The 16,295-nt window shown below is 45.1% G+C and overlaps 1 protein-coding gene across 1 annotated transcript in view; it reads right to left on the bottom strand.

Moving 5' to 3' along the window:
- TMC7 (transmembrane channel like 7) overlaps positions 1-5,037 on the bottom strand; it is a 33,433-nt gene extending 28,396 nt beyond the window's left edge. Inside the window, exons 1-3 of the mRNA XM_024744531.1 lie at positions 4,890-5,037; positions 3,888-4,036; positions 83-250 (exon numbers count right to left, since the gene is read on the bottom strand). Coding sequence (XP_024600299.1) covers positions 83-250; positions 3,888-4,017 — 298 coding nt within the window. The 5' untranslated portion in view covers positions 4,018-4,036; positions 4,890-5,037. The remainder of the gene's footprint in view (positions 1-82; positions 251-3,887; positions 4,037-4,889) is intronic.
- Between the last annotated feature and the right edge of the window lie 11,258 nt (positions 5,038-16,295).

The raw sequence follows: 16,295 nt of genomic DNA, 5'->3' as shown, positions 1-16,295 counted from the left end.
ATTGCTAGAGAAAGAAGCATTGTAGCTAGGTACACAATGAAAAGAACACTCCTCATGGCAAACCAGGAGGCCTTACACTCACCCGCGCCTTCGGATGGAATGAGCACAAAGCTGCTGTTGGTGATCTTGTATCTGGTGAGCAAGACTGGGAGCAAAACCACCATAAAGATGATCAGAAATATCACCAAATTCAGCAATACCAGAAACCGTAAGAAGGAGAAGTAGGACTGAATTCCAGTGCCGAATTTCCCTGGAAAAAAGAAATCCGGACATCACTGACCAGGAGTATTGACACAGTACCCACTGCAGGTTCAATCAGCCACAGAGGGCTGAACTGAAATTGGAGGCTCTTAGTGGGGGAGGGAGGAAGAATAATTTCAAGGCTCTTAAGTTTAAACTTTCACATGTAAATCTACAATCACTCTTAAATCAATAATGTGAGATGGTTCGAGAGAGGGCTCAATATTTTCTCATAGGAATATCTAATGGACTCAGCACCATTTATTGAAAAGGCTATCCTTTCCCTAGTTAATTGCAATAGTGCTTTTGTAATTGACTATATATTTATGGACCTGTTTCTGAATTCTCTCTTCTGTTCTATGGGTCTATTTGTCTATCTTTGCACCAATACCAGAACTGTCTCATTATTGCAGATACAATAATACTTGATATATGGTGCTCTAAGTCTTTAGGCTTTCTTCTTCCTCAGGCATCCTTGGTCCTCTGCATTTCTATATAAATTTTAGAATCAGCATATTCATTTTCACACATACACACATGCATGCATGTGCAAAATGTGCTGAGATTCTGACTGGGATTACATGGAATATATAGGTCAGTTTGAGAACAAGTGACATCTTTACGATATTGAGTCTCTGATCCATGAACATGGTATATTTAGGTTCTTTAATTTCTCTCAACAATATTTTATAGTTTTCTGTGCAGAATTATTTCACATAGTTCTTTAGATGTATTCCTAGGTGCAATGATACTACTGTATAACTTATTTTTTAAATGTTTGTTGCTGGTATATAGAAATACAGTTGGTTTTATACATAGATCTTATATCTAGCAACCTTGCCAAATTTACCTCAGTTCTAATAGTTTGTCTTTTTTGTTTTCTACAAATAAATCATGTCATCTGCAAAAAAAAAGAGACAACTTATTTCTTCCTTTCTGGTCATTGACCCTTTTTTTTCCCATCATTGTACATTGGCTAGGACTTCCAGGACAATGCTGAAGAGAATCTGTGATAATTAGAAGTCTTTTCCTCATTCTCAATCTTAGAAGAAAAGCTTTCAATATTTCACCATTAAGTATGATGTGTGCTATACAATGTTTATAGATATTTTTTCCCAGATTAAGAAAGCTCCTGGGAATTCCCTGGTGGTCCAGTGGTTAGGACTTAGGTCTTTCACATTGTGGTGACCTGGGTTCAATCCCTGGTTGGGGAACTAAGATCCCACAAGCCACACAGTGTGGTCACAAAAAAAAAAAAAAAACAAAAAGAAGGTTCCCATCTATTTCTTATTTGCTGAGAATGAGAACTGAATTTTACCAATGCTTTTTCTGCATCAGTTGGGTTAATCATATAATTTTTGTCCTTTATTCTGTTAAGGCAGTGAATTACATTCATTGATTTTTCAAATAGAAAACAAACCTTCCACCAAACAATGATTAAATTACTAAAGACAGACAGAAAGCACTCAAAGAATAAGGATGTCTGCTTGTTCTTGGTGCGGGCATAGAACTTATATTCTGAGACTGAAGATGTGTGACCCACAATCTTTTCTTCTCTCCTTGACAGAGGTAAGGAGCTTAACTATCAATCCTTCACTTCCTGCCAGATGAGTACCTAGTCAGCCAAGAAATCACAGGACTGGAGTCACTGAAGAGAAAATCAAGGGCCCAGTTCCATGGGGAGAAACTACCTTCCAACACATAAGCCACTTTATGAATGAAAGTCTCCATAAAAGCCACCACTTAACAAGAGAGGAATCTGGGCATGGTGGCTAAAACCTTGGGTTCTGAAGCTTGACTGCCTGGGTTCAAATTCTGGGTCTGCCTTGTTCTAGCCAATGAACTTGGGCAAGTATTTTAATCTCTCTGAACCATGCAAATGATAAATGCCTATGTGGAAAATGGGTTCTTGTGAGGATCAACTGAGATCGTATGAGTAAAATGTTGAACACAATGCCCAGTTCACAGTGAAGGCTCAATAAAGGTTAGCTTTTATTAGTTTTTGCTCCAAAGACGATGTTCACTTAAACTTCTAAAGTGGATGGTTGAAGTTCTAAGTTTCTAATGAATCCCCCCCTGGAAATAAGTTTACATTCTCCCAATAAAACAACTAAAAAAGTTCATTGAATAGATTACCACTGGTATTTTATTGGTTTTAAAATAGTAATAATGGGGGCAATAAATTTTTTCACATATCCTGCCATGTTCTTTACAAACATCACAAAATTTCCATTTCAGCAGTTTTGAGGAGAAGCTTGTAAATTGTTTTGCTTTCTAGTAGAAACCAGGTGATCCTAAAAGGTATTTTCCCCCTGGCTCAGTTATGCCACCCAAACGTTTAATTTTTTTTTTCTGATTTTACATTTTGTCATAACTTCCAATTTTTGTATACCTGCTGTGGACTGAATTGTATATTGTTCCCCCCACCCCTTGCAAATTCATATGTTGGAACTCAAACCCTCAGTGTGATGGTATCTGGAGACAGGCCTTGGGGAGGTAACATGGTTAAGGTAAGGTCAGGAGAGTGGGGCCCTCATGATGGGTTAGTGCCCTTAGAAGAAAAAGCAACAAAGCATGCTCTCTCTCCCTAAGCACACACAAAGAGGAGGTCATTTGAGGACAGAGTGACAAGGTGGCCGGATATCAAACTTCCAGTCTCCAGGACTGTAAGAAAATAAATTTCTATTCTTTAAGTCAACCAGTTTATGGATTTTGTTATGACAGGCATACCTTTTATTGTGCTTTGCTTTATTGCGCTTTACAGATATTTTGTTTTTCATACATTGAAGGTTTGTGGCAACCCTGCATCAAGCAAGTCCATCAGCACCATTTTTCCAGAGCATTTGCTCACTTCCTGTCTCTGTGCCGCATTTTGGTAATTCTCGCAATACTTCAAACCCTCCACCAGCAAAAAGATTACAACTCACGAAGGCTCAGAGGATGGTTAGCATTTTTTAGCAATAAAGTACTTTTTAATTAAGGTGTGTACACTATTTTTTAGACATAATGCTATTGCACACTTAATAGACTACAGTATCGTGCAAACACAACTTTTATACGCACTGGGAAACCAAAAAATTCGTGTGACTCGCTTTATTGCGGTAGTCTGGAACCAAACCCTCAATATCTCCTAGGTGTGCCTGTACTTCATCCCAATTCTCACCATTACGGGAAAGTAGGATTATTAATATTTTCAGGGCTATGGGTGTCTTTGGCAGTCTGATGAGGCTTATCGAGCCCCATCTTGGAATAACATTTTTAAACGCACAAAATACACATGGTCATATGATGATCAAAACATTATTGTCTAAACTAAATTCGTGATAGATTAATACACGAGCATTTTCATTAACATATTAAATAACAAGATCTAGTGGCAGATCTAATCACTGCTGTAATTTCAAAGTCGGGATGAGCGTAGATGCTATTCCCAGACAACTGCAACAACTGGAAGGGACAGGAAGACATCTGTGATGTTCCTGGTGACGAAGACACAGGCTCTATTAATCCTAACTGTGGCTAGTTGCTCACATTCATCACGGAAGGAAATGCTACGTTTCAGCTGGGGGGTGAGTGAAAACAAAGCTGTCCTTTCCTCGGGCGCAGGAGACTTCTACGAGGAACACGTGCAGTGTGGGGTGTGGTACCTTCTATGCTGCGAATGTCCTTCCGCCACAGCTCCAGGTGGGCTGTCATCTCGCGAGCCTTCTCTACGAACCTCTCCCAAGACTTGCTGCTACACCGTTTCCACTGGTCCCACTCAGATAAGTACTTCATTTGGGTCTCCTGAATGTCCCTGCATTGAGAAACAAGCATGACAATGACAAGGCAGGGTCATCAACCTCAGCACCAAATAAAACCCCAGCCGAGAGGATGCGGAAAACCTGGAGCCCTCATGCACTCCTGGTGGGAATGGAAAATGGTGTGGCCACTAGGAAGAAGTTCAGCAGTTCCTCAGAAAGTTAAACGCAGAATTACCATATGACCCGGCAATTCCACTCGTAGGTAGATACTCCAAAAGAATTGAAAACAGGGTCTCAAACAAAAACTTGTACACAGATGTGCAACGCAGTGTTAATCACAATAGGCAAAATGTGTCAACAACCCAAATCTCCATCAAAGGATAAAGAAACTGTGCTATATCCACACAGTAGAATATTATTCAGCCACAAAAAGGAAGGAAGTACTGATACATTCTACAACTTACATGAACCTTGAAAACATGACGTTAAGTGAAAGAAGTCAGACACATGGATGATTCCATGTATATGAAATGTCCAGAATGGCAAATCTATAGAGACAGAGAGTAGATTAATGGTTGGCAGGTGCTGGGGGGAAGGGGAACAGAGTGACTACAGACAACGATGAGGCTTTGGGGGTTGCAGAGCCACAAGATGGAAGCAGCCTGGGTCCCTGAGTGACTGCGAAGTTCCCCCTTGACCTCAACCCAGGACATTTATGGGAGCAAGAAATAAACTTCTAATACACTGAGATTTTACCTGTGTGGGTATCTTTGTCACAGCAGCTTAGCTTATCCTAAGTAATAAACTTTTAATTATGTGAACTCTTCAGGAAATGCATTCCATGCATAAAAAGCACCTCTTCCCAAAACATACACCATATGCCTTCCAGATGGCTGCTGGACAAACCTTAGTCTCCGCTTCTCAGAGATGTTCAGTGCGTATTTCCGAATGGATTGGTTGTCAAGGTTTTCAGTGATTTCTCCCTCCAACTGGGAGCTGTAAGAGTCTGTTGGCTTCAGCAAAGTGCCACTTTGCTTGTCCCGGGAAAGGATGGTCGTCCTCTTGCGAGCAATAGACCGGTAGCTTGGCAATTCTTGAAGGAAAGTCACAGGTGGAGAAGAAAAGCAACTGGAGTCCAAAGAGAGGCTCTCTGGGTAAGAAAGAAGAAAACCACCATTCACCCCAGTGAACTTGGGGACCAAAACCCAAAACTTATGTAGAAGACTTAGATCTCAGAGACCCTAACTAAACCTCACAGTCAGGAGCCTGGGCCACTGACCAAAGTATTTGTATCTTAATTATTTCATTTACCAGGATGGTGCTCAGGACAATGAAATCATCTGCAAAAGGGTTCACTTTCAGCAGATGTGTTTTGTTTTGTTTTGTTTTGTTCTTGCCAGTTCATGTCTATCTTACCAGAGTAAGTAGTTTCTATTAAGGGGGTAAAATGAGCTGATGTACTTGGTCAAAGAACCTTACATTTAGCTTTCCCCATATGCCAAAACCCAGGACTGAGGCAGACATTATAACCATTATTAGGCCATGATAAGTTATCACTCTTATTCTAGTTTGGACTAAGAGAATTTTCAAGCACTTAAAAAAATTAACTCTTCCTTATTCCTTAAGATTTTCCTTGGCAATGTCACCTGCTTAGGAAGGCACACAGATTATTTCATGCCTCTAGAATTCAGTAGTCATAATAAACTTGATTTTACATAAAAGGTCTAAAATTTTGACTTCCTTAAATGTCTTCAATAGCTAGAAGAATTGAGCCCTTTTTGGTTCCATGAACTCCTGAGAGGTTTAGAGGTAGGTAGTTATTTTGTTTAGATATGGACTTGACAGAGAATAACACTGCTTGTTTGAGTCACATAATAAATTCAGCCATTATAGACCAAGAACTCCTAATCCTTACTTCAGGCATCTTAGTGACGAAGTTAATACTGACTGAGGTCAAATCCCAGTTCTACCCATTACTGGCCATATCACCTTGGGCAAGTTATTTAACCTCTCTCAGTCTCAGTTTTCTTACCCTTAAATTGGGGATAATAACAATACATAAATGATACCCAGTGTTCCTAATATTTAATCTATGCCATATGTTATAGACAACAGTTTTGTACAGTTATACCAGAGCAATAAAGGATTCTTAATGAAACTAGTAAACAGATACGTCTCTTATTTACAAATCGTATATTACTGAATTTAAGTGACAAAGACAATTTTATTGCTGCAAAACCTAGATTATCACATTACTGTAAAATGTTTTGTTTTCTCAGGTTCCAGGTTTTAATAGATGTACAAAGTAAATAAACTATTAAAATTGGGGACAATAACAGTATTTAGCCTCAGAGAATTGCTGTGAAGATTAAATGAGAAAATAAATGTAAAGCACTTAGCATAGAGTCTAGCACAGTGCTGTCCAGTAGAAACACGATACAAATCACAAACGCAAGCCACATATATAATATTAAATTTTCTAGTAGCCAAATCAAAAAAGTAAAAAAACTGGTGAAATTAATTTTAATATTTTATTGAACCCAACACAGCCAAAATATTATCTCAACACATAATCAAAATAAAAAATTATTAATGAGATAGTTTACATTCTTTTATCTCACAGAGTCTTCAAAATCCAGTGTGTGTTTTACACACAGAGCAACACTCAATTTGAACTAGCCACATTTCAATCAATATTCAGTTCAACAGCCACCTTGAGGCTAGGGACTACCACATTGAAAAGCACAGTTAACACACAGCAAATTTTCCATTAAAAAGTGTTGGCTGATATCATCATCATCATCAGACAGACAGATGTGTTTTAAGTTACATGATACCTGCATTCTAGTGTTTGGCTGCGGCCACTTGCTAGGCGTGTGGCTTTGAGTAATCTAACCTCTGTTTTTCATTTGGCAAATAGGGCTAGTGACATTTGCCCCAACTATCCTCATACAGTGTAGGGAATCCACTGTATGGGATAAAGCTCTGAAAAGCATGAACTGCTTTGCAAATGCATAGCGATAACAACATCATCAACGACAATAATAATAATGGCGTTTACGGAGCACTTCCTTTGCACCAGGCACTCTGTTAAGAGCTTCATGACCACTCATGGGATGTGGGCTGGCCTTATGATCTGCTTGGACCAACAGAATGCAACAGAAGTGATGCTGTGCCGGTTCTAAGCCTAGCCTCAGGAGGCCTTGCCAGCTTCTGCTGTTCTTTGGACGCCAGCTGCTGCTTTGTGAACAAGCCCAAGCTAACCTGCTGGAGGATGAGATCAGGTAGAGCAGGGATGATCACCCCAACCGAGACCATCCCAGGCCAGCCTACAGCCAGCTGTTGCCCAACTGACCACAGATGCTCACACGTACTGAGGTGGGTACTATGATCATCCCCATTTTACAGATGAGAAAATAAAGTCATTCATGGGTTCTCCAACCCCTTGCCCAAGCCCTCGAAGTCCCGCATGATCTGACTCCTGCCCGCCTCTCCAGCTCCTCGGGCTCTCTGACCTCCAACCTACATTTCTTAGGATCCTTCATATACTAAAATGGGCCTGTGTTCCCTCCTCCCCAGAGCCTTTGCGTATGTTGTTCCCTCTGCCTGGAGTGAACTTCTTAGCTCCTATTTGAATGCCACTTCCTCAAGGAAACCAACCCTGCCTCACTGCACTATTATTGTAGGTGTCTTTCGTTTGTTTGTTTTTTTGGCGGTACACGGGCCTCTCACTGTTGTGGCCTCTCCCGTTGCGGAGCACAGGCTCCGGACACGCAGGCTCAGCGGCCATGGCTCACGGGCCCAGCCGCTCCGTGGCATGTGCGATCTTCCCTGACCTGGTCACGAACCCGTGTCCCCTGCATCGGCAGGCGGACTCTCAACCACTGCGCCACCAGGGGAGCCCTGTAGGTGTCTTGTTACACATTTTCCCCCACACAGTAAGTCCTTCACAGCACTTATCACAATCTATAACCTTATATTTCTTTGCGTGACCATGTGAGTATGTCTGTCTTACCCAGTGGACTGTAAGTTCTCGGAGGGCAGGGACTGTGAAGATTTCCTCACCATTGCAACCCAGAACCCAGCAGCATCCCTGGCTCAGAGTAGTTCAGTAAATACTTATTGGATAGATGGATGAGTGGATGACATTCGTAACTTGCCCGAGCTTAGAGAGCCTGGGGGTGGGGGCATTGGAAACAGAGCCAGGTCTGCCGACTCAAGAATCTCTATTAACTATACTTCAATAAAAATAAAAAAAAAGAATATTCACTCTGCTACATCAGACCACAGCTGGAGGCCAAGTTTTGCTGTGCCTTGTGCAGAGGTCCAAGGAGGGAGAGCTTTCTGTTGAAGGTGAGGAACGAATGCCACTTTCAGGATGTATTTTATACCTGATCCGATTTTAGTTTGGGAAGACCATCCTGAGTGGAGACAGGACATGGAAGGAGGAGGTAGGAGGCAGCTGTGATAACCTAAGCAATTACCCCTCCAGGGAACAAAGCTTGCTTGGGTTTGAATCTGGGGTCTGTCGATTACTAGCTGTGTGTCTTTGGGGAAATTACTTAACCTCTCTGAGCTTCAGTTTCCTCATCTCAAAAACTCATTCATTCACCAAATATACCTATCATGTGTCAGATCTGGAGCTAGGGATACTACCGTGAACAAAGTAAATACCCTACTCACATGGCACTGAGGCTAAATAGAGGGGGTGTGTGAGCCCTGTGGATATTTGGGGAAGGGCATCCTGGGAGACGGAAACAGCAAGTGCAAAGGCCCTGAGGCAGGGGCATGCACAGAATGCTTGAAGAAGAACATGGAGGCCTAGGTGAGTGGGGAAGAGTGAATGAATGGGAGCCTCGAAGGCTCTTTTGTTCGTGGCCCCCAAAGAGCCACACCAGCCCTCTGTGGTCTCCTCCTCTTGAATCCGGGCTGGACCCATGACTTGTTTTTAACCAAAGGTCGTGAGAGAACTGAGACTCTGCCAGTTCCAGATCCAAGCCTGAAAAGGGCCAGGAAGCTTCTACTTTGTGCTGCTGGGAGCCTGGGGCTGCTGTGTTAGAAGTCCAGCGATGCTGCTGACACAACCACGTGGAGAGAAAGAGGCCCCAAGGCTCCAAGGAGGACAACCAAGGAACTGGCTGACAGTAAGAATCAAGGTCCCGGCTTATGACCCCAGCAGGCCGTTGCAGCCGGTCCCCAGCCACCCTGGTCATCCTCGCCAGGCCCCACCATGGGCATGAAAAGGCCACTGGATGCTCAGACCCAGCAGATAGGACACAGAGCTGAGCAAACTGTCTCCTCTGTAGCCTGCTCATTTCCTGATGCACAGAATCAGCAGAAACAATAAAATGGCTTAAGCCATCACATTTGGAGCAATCTATTAAGCGACAATAGGGAGCTGGGACAGGAAGAATGGAAAGCAGGGATCAGAGAGGTGGCCAGGACAAACCAGGTCAGACTCTGTGGGCTGTGCTATGACCCTTCAATGTGGCAGACGGGTAGCCACCCGGGGCTCTGGGCCAAAGCATGTCGTGATCTGAGCACGTTTCAAAGGATCACTCTGTAGGCTTCAGGGCTAAGGACGAGATCCATCACAGGAGTGCCAGCTTGTGAGAATCAAAGGCGATCATGCAGGCAGAAACACTGAGCACAGCCCTGCACGCAGTGGGCTCTGTAAATGTACTTATAGCTAACAGCGAGGGAGCGCTGGGGGGAGGGGACCGGCCAAGGCCTTGATCCGAGTTGGAGTCTGATGGTGCAGGACTGTTATCCTTGCCTCTCCGATGGGCAAGTTCACATAGCAGAACAGCTGTCCCACTGCTGATGACACGGACACGCGTCTGGAGCCCTGCCAGTCACCAAGTGCAAGCCGACAAACCCGGCTCAACCTTCACTCCTGGCCCCAGCACCCCCCCAAGGACATGACACACTTCCATTAGTAACATGGCTCTCTAAGCAAACATGGGGGTCCGGGGTTGGGGTGGAGGCTGAAGGCTAGAGGCTCGAAGCCCACCGGCTCCTCCCTCTGGCCAGCAACAAAGGGCTGTTATGAACCAGAACAAAGGCCTTTGAATATGGAGCGGCACTGACCCACTGAATATTCAGCAACTGTGGGATCCAGGGCCGGAGCTGGAGACGGGTTGGCTTGTCACCCACTAGCCAGGCCACCCCAGGAGAAACAAAGACCGCCTCTGAGTCACATGTTTCTCATCTCAGGAACGGTGGATATAATACCATGACCTCAGCAGCGTGATCATGAGGACAAATGTACCAACAACATAACTAATACTGGCTGGGAATCTGGGAGCATACCTTGCGCCAGGCTATTTGAAGTACACGATACGCATTACCACACGCAATTCTCTGAGCTACCCATTGAACAGAATTATCCCATTTTACAGATGAAGAAAGTGAGGCTCGGAGAGGTTAGGTGCTTTGCCCACTCACACAGCTAGGAAGTGCTGGAACTAGGAACCTATCACAGGTCTGTCAAATGGCCAACGCTGTCGTCTTTACTGAGACCACTCGGTGGGCCATGGATTTGCAAGTGCTTTGTAAACAATAAAATGCCACGCGAACTAATCATCTGATTGTTCTTGCAGCCCCACCACAGGAAGGATACCTCCTATTCACATTTCCCAGCAACAGCCTCTGATGGAAAACTCTATTTTCAAAATGGCCATCACTGAAGAGGAATGCTTTTTCCTTTTCAGACATCCTTGGGAAGTTCTCCATTTTCAAGTTAAAAAAAAAAATCACAACTATACCCTTGAACACAAGCACCATTATTTTTGTAGCTGGTACACTTCCAACCCTTTGCATATAGGACCACACACTTTTCAAAGCATGACATCACCGAATTTCTCACACCACCCTGCAGGGAAGGCTTTGCTGCCCTGGCTTTTCAACAGGGGACCTGAGGTCTGGAGGGATGGCGGCTTGCCCGAGGCTTTGATGTCAAGACAGACTCCTGGTTCTACCGATTCTTAGAAAGGCAGGTGGCATCACCTCTCCTAGCCTTGGTTTTCTCATCCTGAGAGGATAAGAATGGCTCACTAGAGTTACTGTCGGACGTTCTCCTGAGTTGATCATTTAAGCCTGTGGTGTGTAGGCTGCTTGATGACCACTTGCATGGGAGGTTGGAGCACGTCTCAGATACTGGGCTGCCTCCATCTAGGAAGGCCTAGAATCTGTTGGCCACTGGAGTCAGATTTCAGCAAGCAGGAGGTTACTTAGGTGGGAGGATAACTGGGTAATTATTACAGGAGATATGGGGACAGGGGCAGGGGTAACTACTTCTTCTGGTATCTGCTGTTCTTCCAGGTTAAGGACAAAGTTAGTCTCTCTGAGGCTTAGAGTGGTGCCTTGCTCACAGAAACCTCTCCATCTGGAGAATGAATGAATGGATGAATGAATGGGCAGAGGCAGGCACATCTGGAGAGCATCCTTAGGTCCCAACTTTCTTGGCAGCTCTTTCCACAGGACACCAAATCCTACCAACGAGCACAAACATTCCCAGAATGTGGGCACAGGCCAACTGTGACCTAAATGGCACCAAAACCACCACCAGCCTACCTCAGGGGCTTGCCAAGAACCTAGCCTGACCGTATTTGGTGCTGGCTTCACTTCAGGGTTTTTCTTCCCAGTCACAGAATCATGGAAACTCTGGGGAAGAAGGGACCTTCTGGGTCATCTGGTCCAGGCAACCGGCCAGCTGCTGTGGCAATGAGTTCTGTTTGATACCTTGCATGGAGTCCCTCTCTGTGTGGGACTCTGGGCTGGGGGCAGGGGCTCTGGAGACGATGAAGGTTTACAGACTTGCTTCCCGCCTCAAAGAGTTTCCCCCTGCCTCGTCCAACCAGCACTTATCTCCCAAGTGCCCAGCCCACTGCATCCCTGTCATTAGCCCATCCTCCTCCCTATGTGTTTACCTGCGTATTGACTCTGACCCTCTCCCATCCCCATTAGACTGTGACCTCCATGAGGAAAGGGACCCCATCTCTCTCCTTCACCACGGAGTCCTCAGGCTGTAAGACAGAGCCTGACACATGGCGGATGCTTAATAAAAACCTGTTAAGTGAATGAACGCATGCATGAATGAATTGTGAATAAATGAATTTGGTGCTGAGGATACAGGCAACATTGGCTCACCCACCAGGTGGACCAAAGTATATGTTTAGCACACCAGCAAAAGAGGGGCACAAAAAAATGAGAAGAAGATGTAAGGAATTTAAGCATTTAATATTATTCTTTTCTTTAGGGGTGACTTTTTATTTCACAATTGAAAAAGCTGGCAAAAAAATATTGATTGGGATGTTGACTGTATATTACAGCCTTTCTACTTCAGGTACTTTACACAAGGCAGCCCTATTAGACACATGCATGTACACCCAGTTTGACATTACCAATAAGACAATGTAGACATCGATTTCAGAGCTTCTCAGACTTCTTTCCACTCATGTCTGTGTGTGTGACATTGTTTTGATTTTGGATGCTAACTGGAGCTGGGGCACCTGAATAATTTGTGCTCACAGCTGCCAAAGGGTCTTAACCAAGGAGCTCCCAGTGCAGGGGATCTGGTTAAAGCTTCTATGACATTTCTACCAGGTGCTCAAAAACCTCTGAGGCCAGGGGACTCATCAAGGCCCTACTCCTGGCAGGACCACCCAACCACCCATCCATTCATTCACTCATTCACTTGAAAAGATTTACTGAGCAACTGCTACGTGCCATGCACTGTTCTAGGACTGGGACGCAGCCTTGAATACGACACACAAACTCCCCCTTCCTCTGGAGGAGACAGACAATAGACAAGTAAGAACAATATATTTCAAATGGTGATAGATGTCTGGAGAAAAATAAAGCAGGGGTGTATTTGAGCAAAGCCTGAAGGGAGGGAGGGAAAGAGCCATGTGGTTATCTGGAGGAAGAGCATCCAATAGAAGATAGAGATGAGCAAGGTAGAGACAGAGAAGAGCAAGTGCAAAGGCCCTGAGGCAGGACTGTGCCCCGTCAGTTCGAGGAACAAGAAGGCCCGTGTGGCTGAAGGAGAGTCAGCAGGGTAGGAGGTCGGGGAGAAACAGGCCAGGCCACGTGGGGCCTGTGGGCCATGTTGTTACCTTACTTGGATAAGGTGGGAACCAAGGCGGGTTCTCAGCAGAGAACAATCTGACTCAGATTTAACAGGATCTCTCTGGGCAGCCATGTGGCAATTTCTGTCCTTGAGCTACACAGGTCGGCATGGCTACAGCCCACGGCAGGGCATCATGTGTCAGGGGGCACCATCCTGCAGTGATGGAAATGTTCTAGAATTGTACTATTTAACATGGTGACCACTAGCCACTTGTGACTACTGGGTTACTGAAATGTGGCTGGTAAGACTAAGGAAATGAATTTTTAATTTTATCAGACTTTATTCGATTTACATCTTACAGCCACGTGTGGGTAGTGGCTACTGTACTGGACAACAGAGAGGGGCCTTTTTCACAGGAACCCAGAACCTAGTCTGAGAGGGGAGGAGCCAGGGCCTTGGGAGCCTCCTCCATCTGCCAGACTGCAGAATTGCAGGGCTGGGGGGACCTGCATGAGTCACACCACCTGGCACCTGGGTGGGGCCTGGGGAATGACTGGGTCCCAAGGCTTTATGACCAGACAAGCAAACAGCCGTCAGGAGCAGTGACTAACTGAGCAATCAGATCCATGCTGAGCCCAGAACCCAGGCCTCCTGGTTTCTAAGCCAGTGGAGCATCCGGTGGACTGTCAATGGAGCTGTTACGGTGATTCTGTCTGTCTGAGGAGGTGACATGACACGTGGTTAAGAGCACTGGCTCCAAAGCCCGCTGCCTGGATCCTAACCCCGGTTCCACTTGCTACCCGTGTGACCTGGCAAGTTTCTTGACCATTCTGTGCCTCAGTTTTCCCACCTGTAAAATAGGGGTAGTAGTTCCCACCTCGCACAGCCATCCTAAGGCTATTAGATGGCTACTGTAGGGCAAATGCTTAAAAAAGAGGGCAGCAAATCTTTTCTGTAAAGAGCCAGATAGTAAATACTATTTACCACACGGTCTCTGTCACAACTCTTCAACCTGCCATTGCAGTAGGAAAGCAGCCATAATGCATGACTGTTTCCTAATGAAAATTTATAAAAATACGTGGTGGCCCAGATTTGGCCCATGGGCTGTAGTTTGCAGACCCCTGGCTTAGGGCAGTGCCTGGCACACCGTGCTACCTACTTGAAGCCAGGACTCTGATTATTTAATTGATGAACTTAATGTACATGAAGATTTAAATCTGCAGTGGCAAGGGGGAGGAGGGGGTGCCCTCTTGCTAAGGACCAAGCTACTCCCTATGTGGAGTGTTTATCTTCCTTGGCTAGGACCTCTCCAAAAAAAACTTCCAACTTTCCTGGAAGTGACAATAACCAAAAATTCGCCTTTACTGAGCATTTACCGTGTGCCATGATGATGTCAAATCCTTTACCTAGCTATCTCCTGTGATCCTCAGGATGGGCCCTTCTTATGTATTACCCTTATTTTGCAATATGGAAAGTTCAGAGAAGACAGAACCTTTTTCCAAGGTCAAGTTAAGGTCTGAACCATGAGGGCAATGACCTCAGCATGTCTTACTCACTCTTACACCCCTAGTGATTAGCATGGGGCTGGCACGTAACAGGGACTCAAAAAACATGTCAAATTAGTACACGGACACGGTAGCTCTATTCACAACATTATCATCCTTCTGTTGCAGCAGCTTGTCAAGTAACATCTCAGGGCCTCAGTTTCCAGGGGGATAAAATGGGCAAATAACACCTACTATGCTGAGTTGCTCTGAGGAATTAAAGAAAGTTACCCACTTGAGTCCCAAATCAAATTGCTGATGGAGCCTACTGACCCTCAGGGACCGGCTCCTGCTAGCTGACCTCGTCCCATCTCCTCTCCAAGCTCCAGCCCAAGGCCTCCTCAGATACATGGAGGCCATTCCCACCTCTGCCCTTTGCTCTTCCTGCAGCCCCTCCGAACACTCTTCCCACCGGGGCTTCCCATTCACCTGCGCTGGCTCCTCTACATCCTTGGGCCTCGGATCAGCGGTCCCCTCCTGGGAGAGCTGTCCAGGCGGGCCGCTCCCCCTCTCTATCTCATCACCTGCTTATCTCCTTCTCAGCACCTATGCTTAGCTGTCTCTGACCCATTTCCCTCCACCTGTTTAGGGTCTCCCCTGCTGGACTAGAAGCTTCGTGAAAGCACGTCCCTTGCCTGCCTCTTTCGTCCCTAGGTCCCTCGCCTGGTGCATGCTTTTGGCCCAGTATCAGTTCCCCACCTTCTCCTGGTGGGAGTGGGAAAACACAGAAGGGCTGGGTGGTCCCACAGCCAAACAATGCTCCTTTAAAAAGCAGCCAGATTGCAACAAAGTTAACAACACTGAAAAGTCATTTCCCCCTTTTATCCCTTAAATTCTTCACTTCCTGAAGAAAAAACCAAACAAAAAAAGCCACTCACGGCCTCTGGCCTTTGGGCCTAATCCGGTCCTGAACTGCTGGGCAGACAGAGCTCGGCCTCTTCCAGACAGAGGGGAAAAAAATAACTCAGGTCAGAAGGCTGGCTCACTGTGGCCTGTGTCCAGGCCTGCACAACAGCCCTCCCACCCAGGACACCTTTGATGAGTAATCTGGATGAATGGACTTAGCAGATAAAGTAAAAAAAAAAACAACACTGCAGGTCAAACGGTTACTTGTCTTCAAATTTCCTAAAATCGGTCAGACTAAAATAGCCCACGGAATAGTTGTTTAACTACATAAGTATCTAACAGATACCTCCAGAGAGTATAGGCACAGAGCACATGCAGTCATCAAACCTGATAATACTGGGGCTAGAAAAGGCCCTAATAATCAAAATCATAGTAATACCAAGAGCTACCATTCAAGTGCACAGCACCTGCCCACAAGGTGCTAGATTCTTGACATGCTTATCTCATTAAATCCTTTCAGCGACCCTAGCAGATGGGGGTATGTGAAAATATTTTGGAACTAGGTAGAGGTGATGGTTGTACCATATTGTGAATGCATTAAATGCTGTACACTTTAAAATGGTTGATTTTGTTATGTGAATTATGCCTCGATCTCCGCCCCAAAAAAGTCACTGCATGCATGCTAGCCGGACTCCTGCCAGCAATGAGCATGTAGTTATACTACCCATACTGTACACATACATTTACTGACTGGTATGAAGTACTGACAGACTGGAATATGGTAAATATTTGACAAAGGGAAAAAACCACGCAGAGTCACTCCATTCAATAAACCCAGAACATGCCAGG

Source organism: Neophocaena asiaeorientalis, unplaced genomic scaffold (genome assembly GCF_003031525.2).
Source record: "Neophocaena asiaeorientalis asiaeorientalis breed wild unplaced genomic scaffold, Neophocaena_asiaeorientalis_V1.1 scaffold91, whole genome shotgun sequence".
NCBI lineage: Eukaryota > Metazoa > Chordata > Mammalia > Artiodactyla > Phocoenidae > Neophocaena > Neophocaena asiaeorientalis.
Note: the sequence above shows the minus strand (reverse complement) of the source record. Positions and strands in the feature narration are given on the sequence as shown.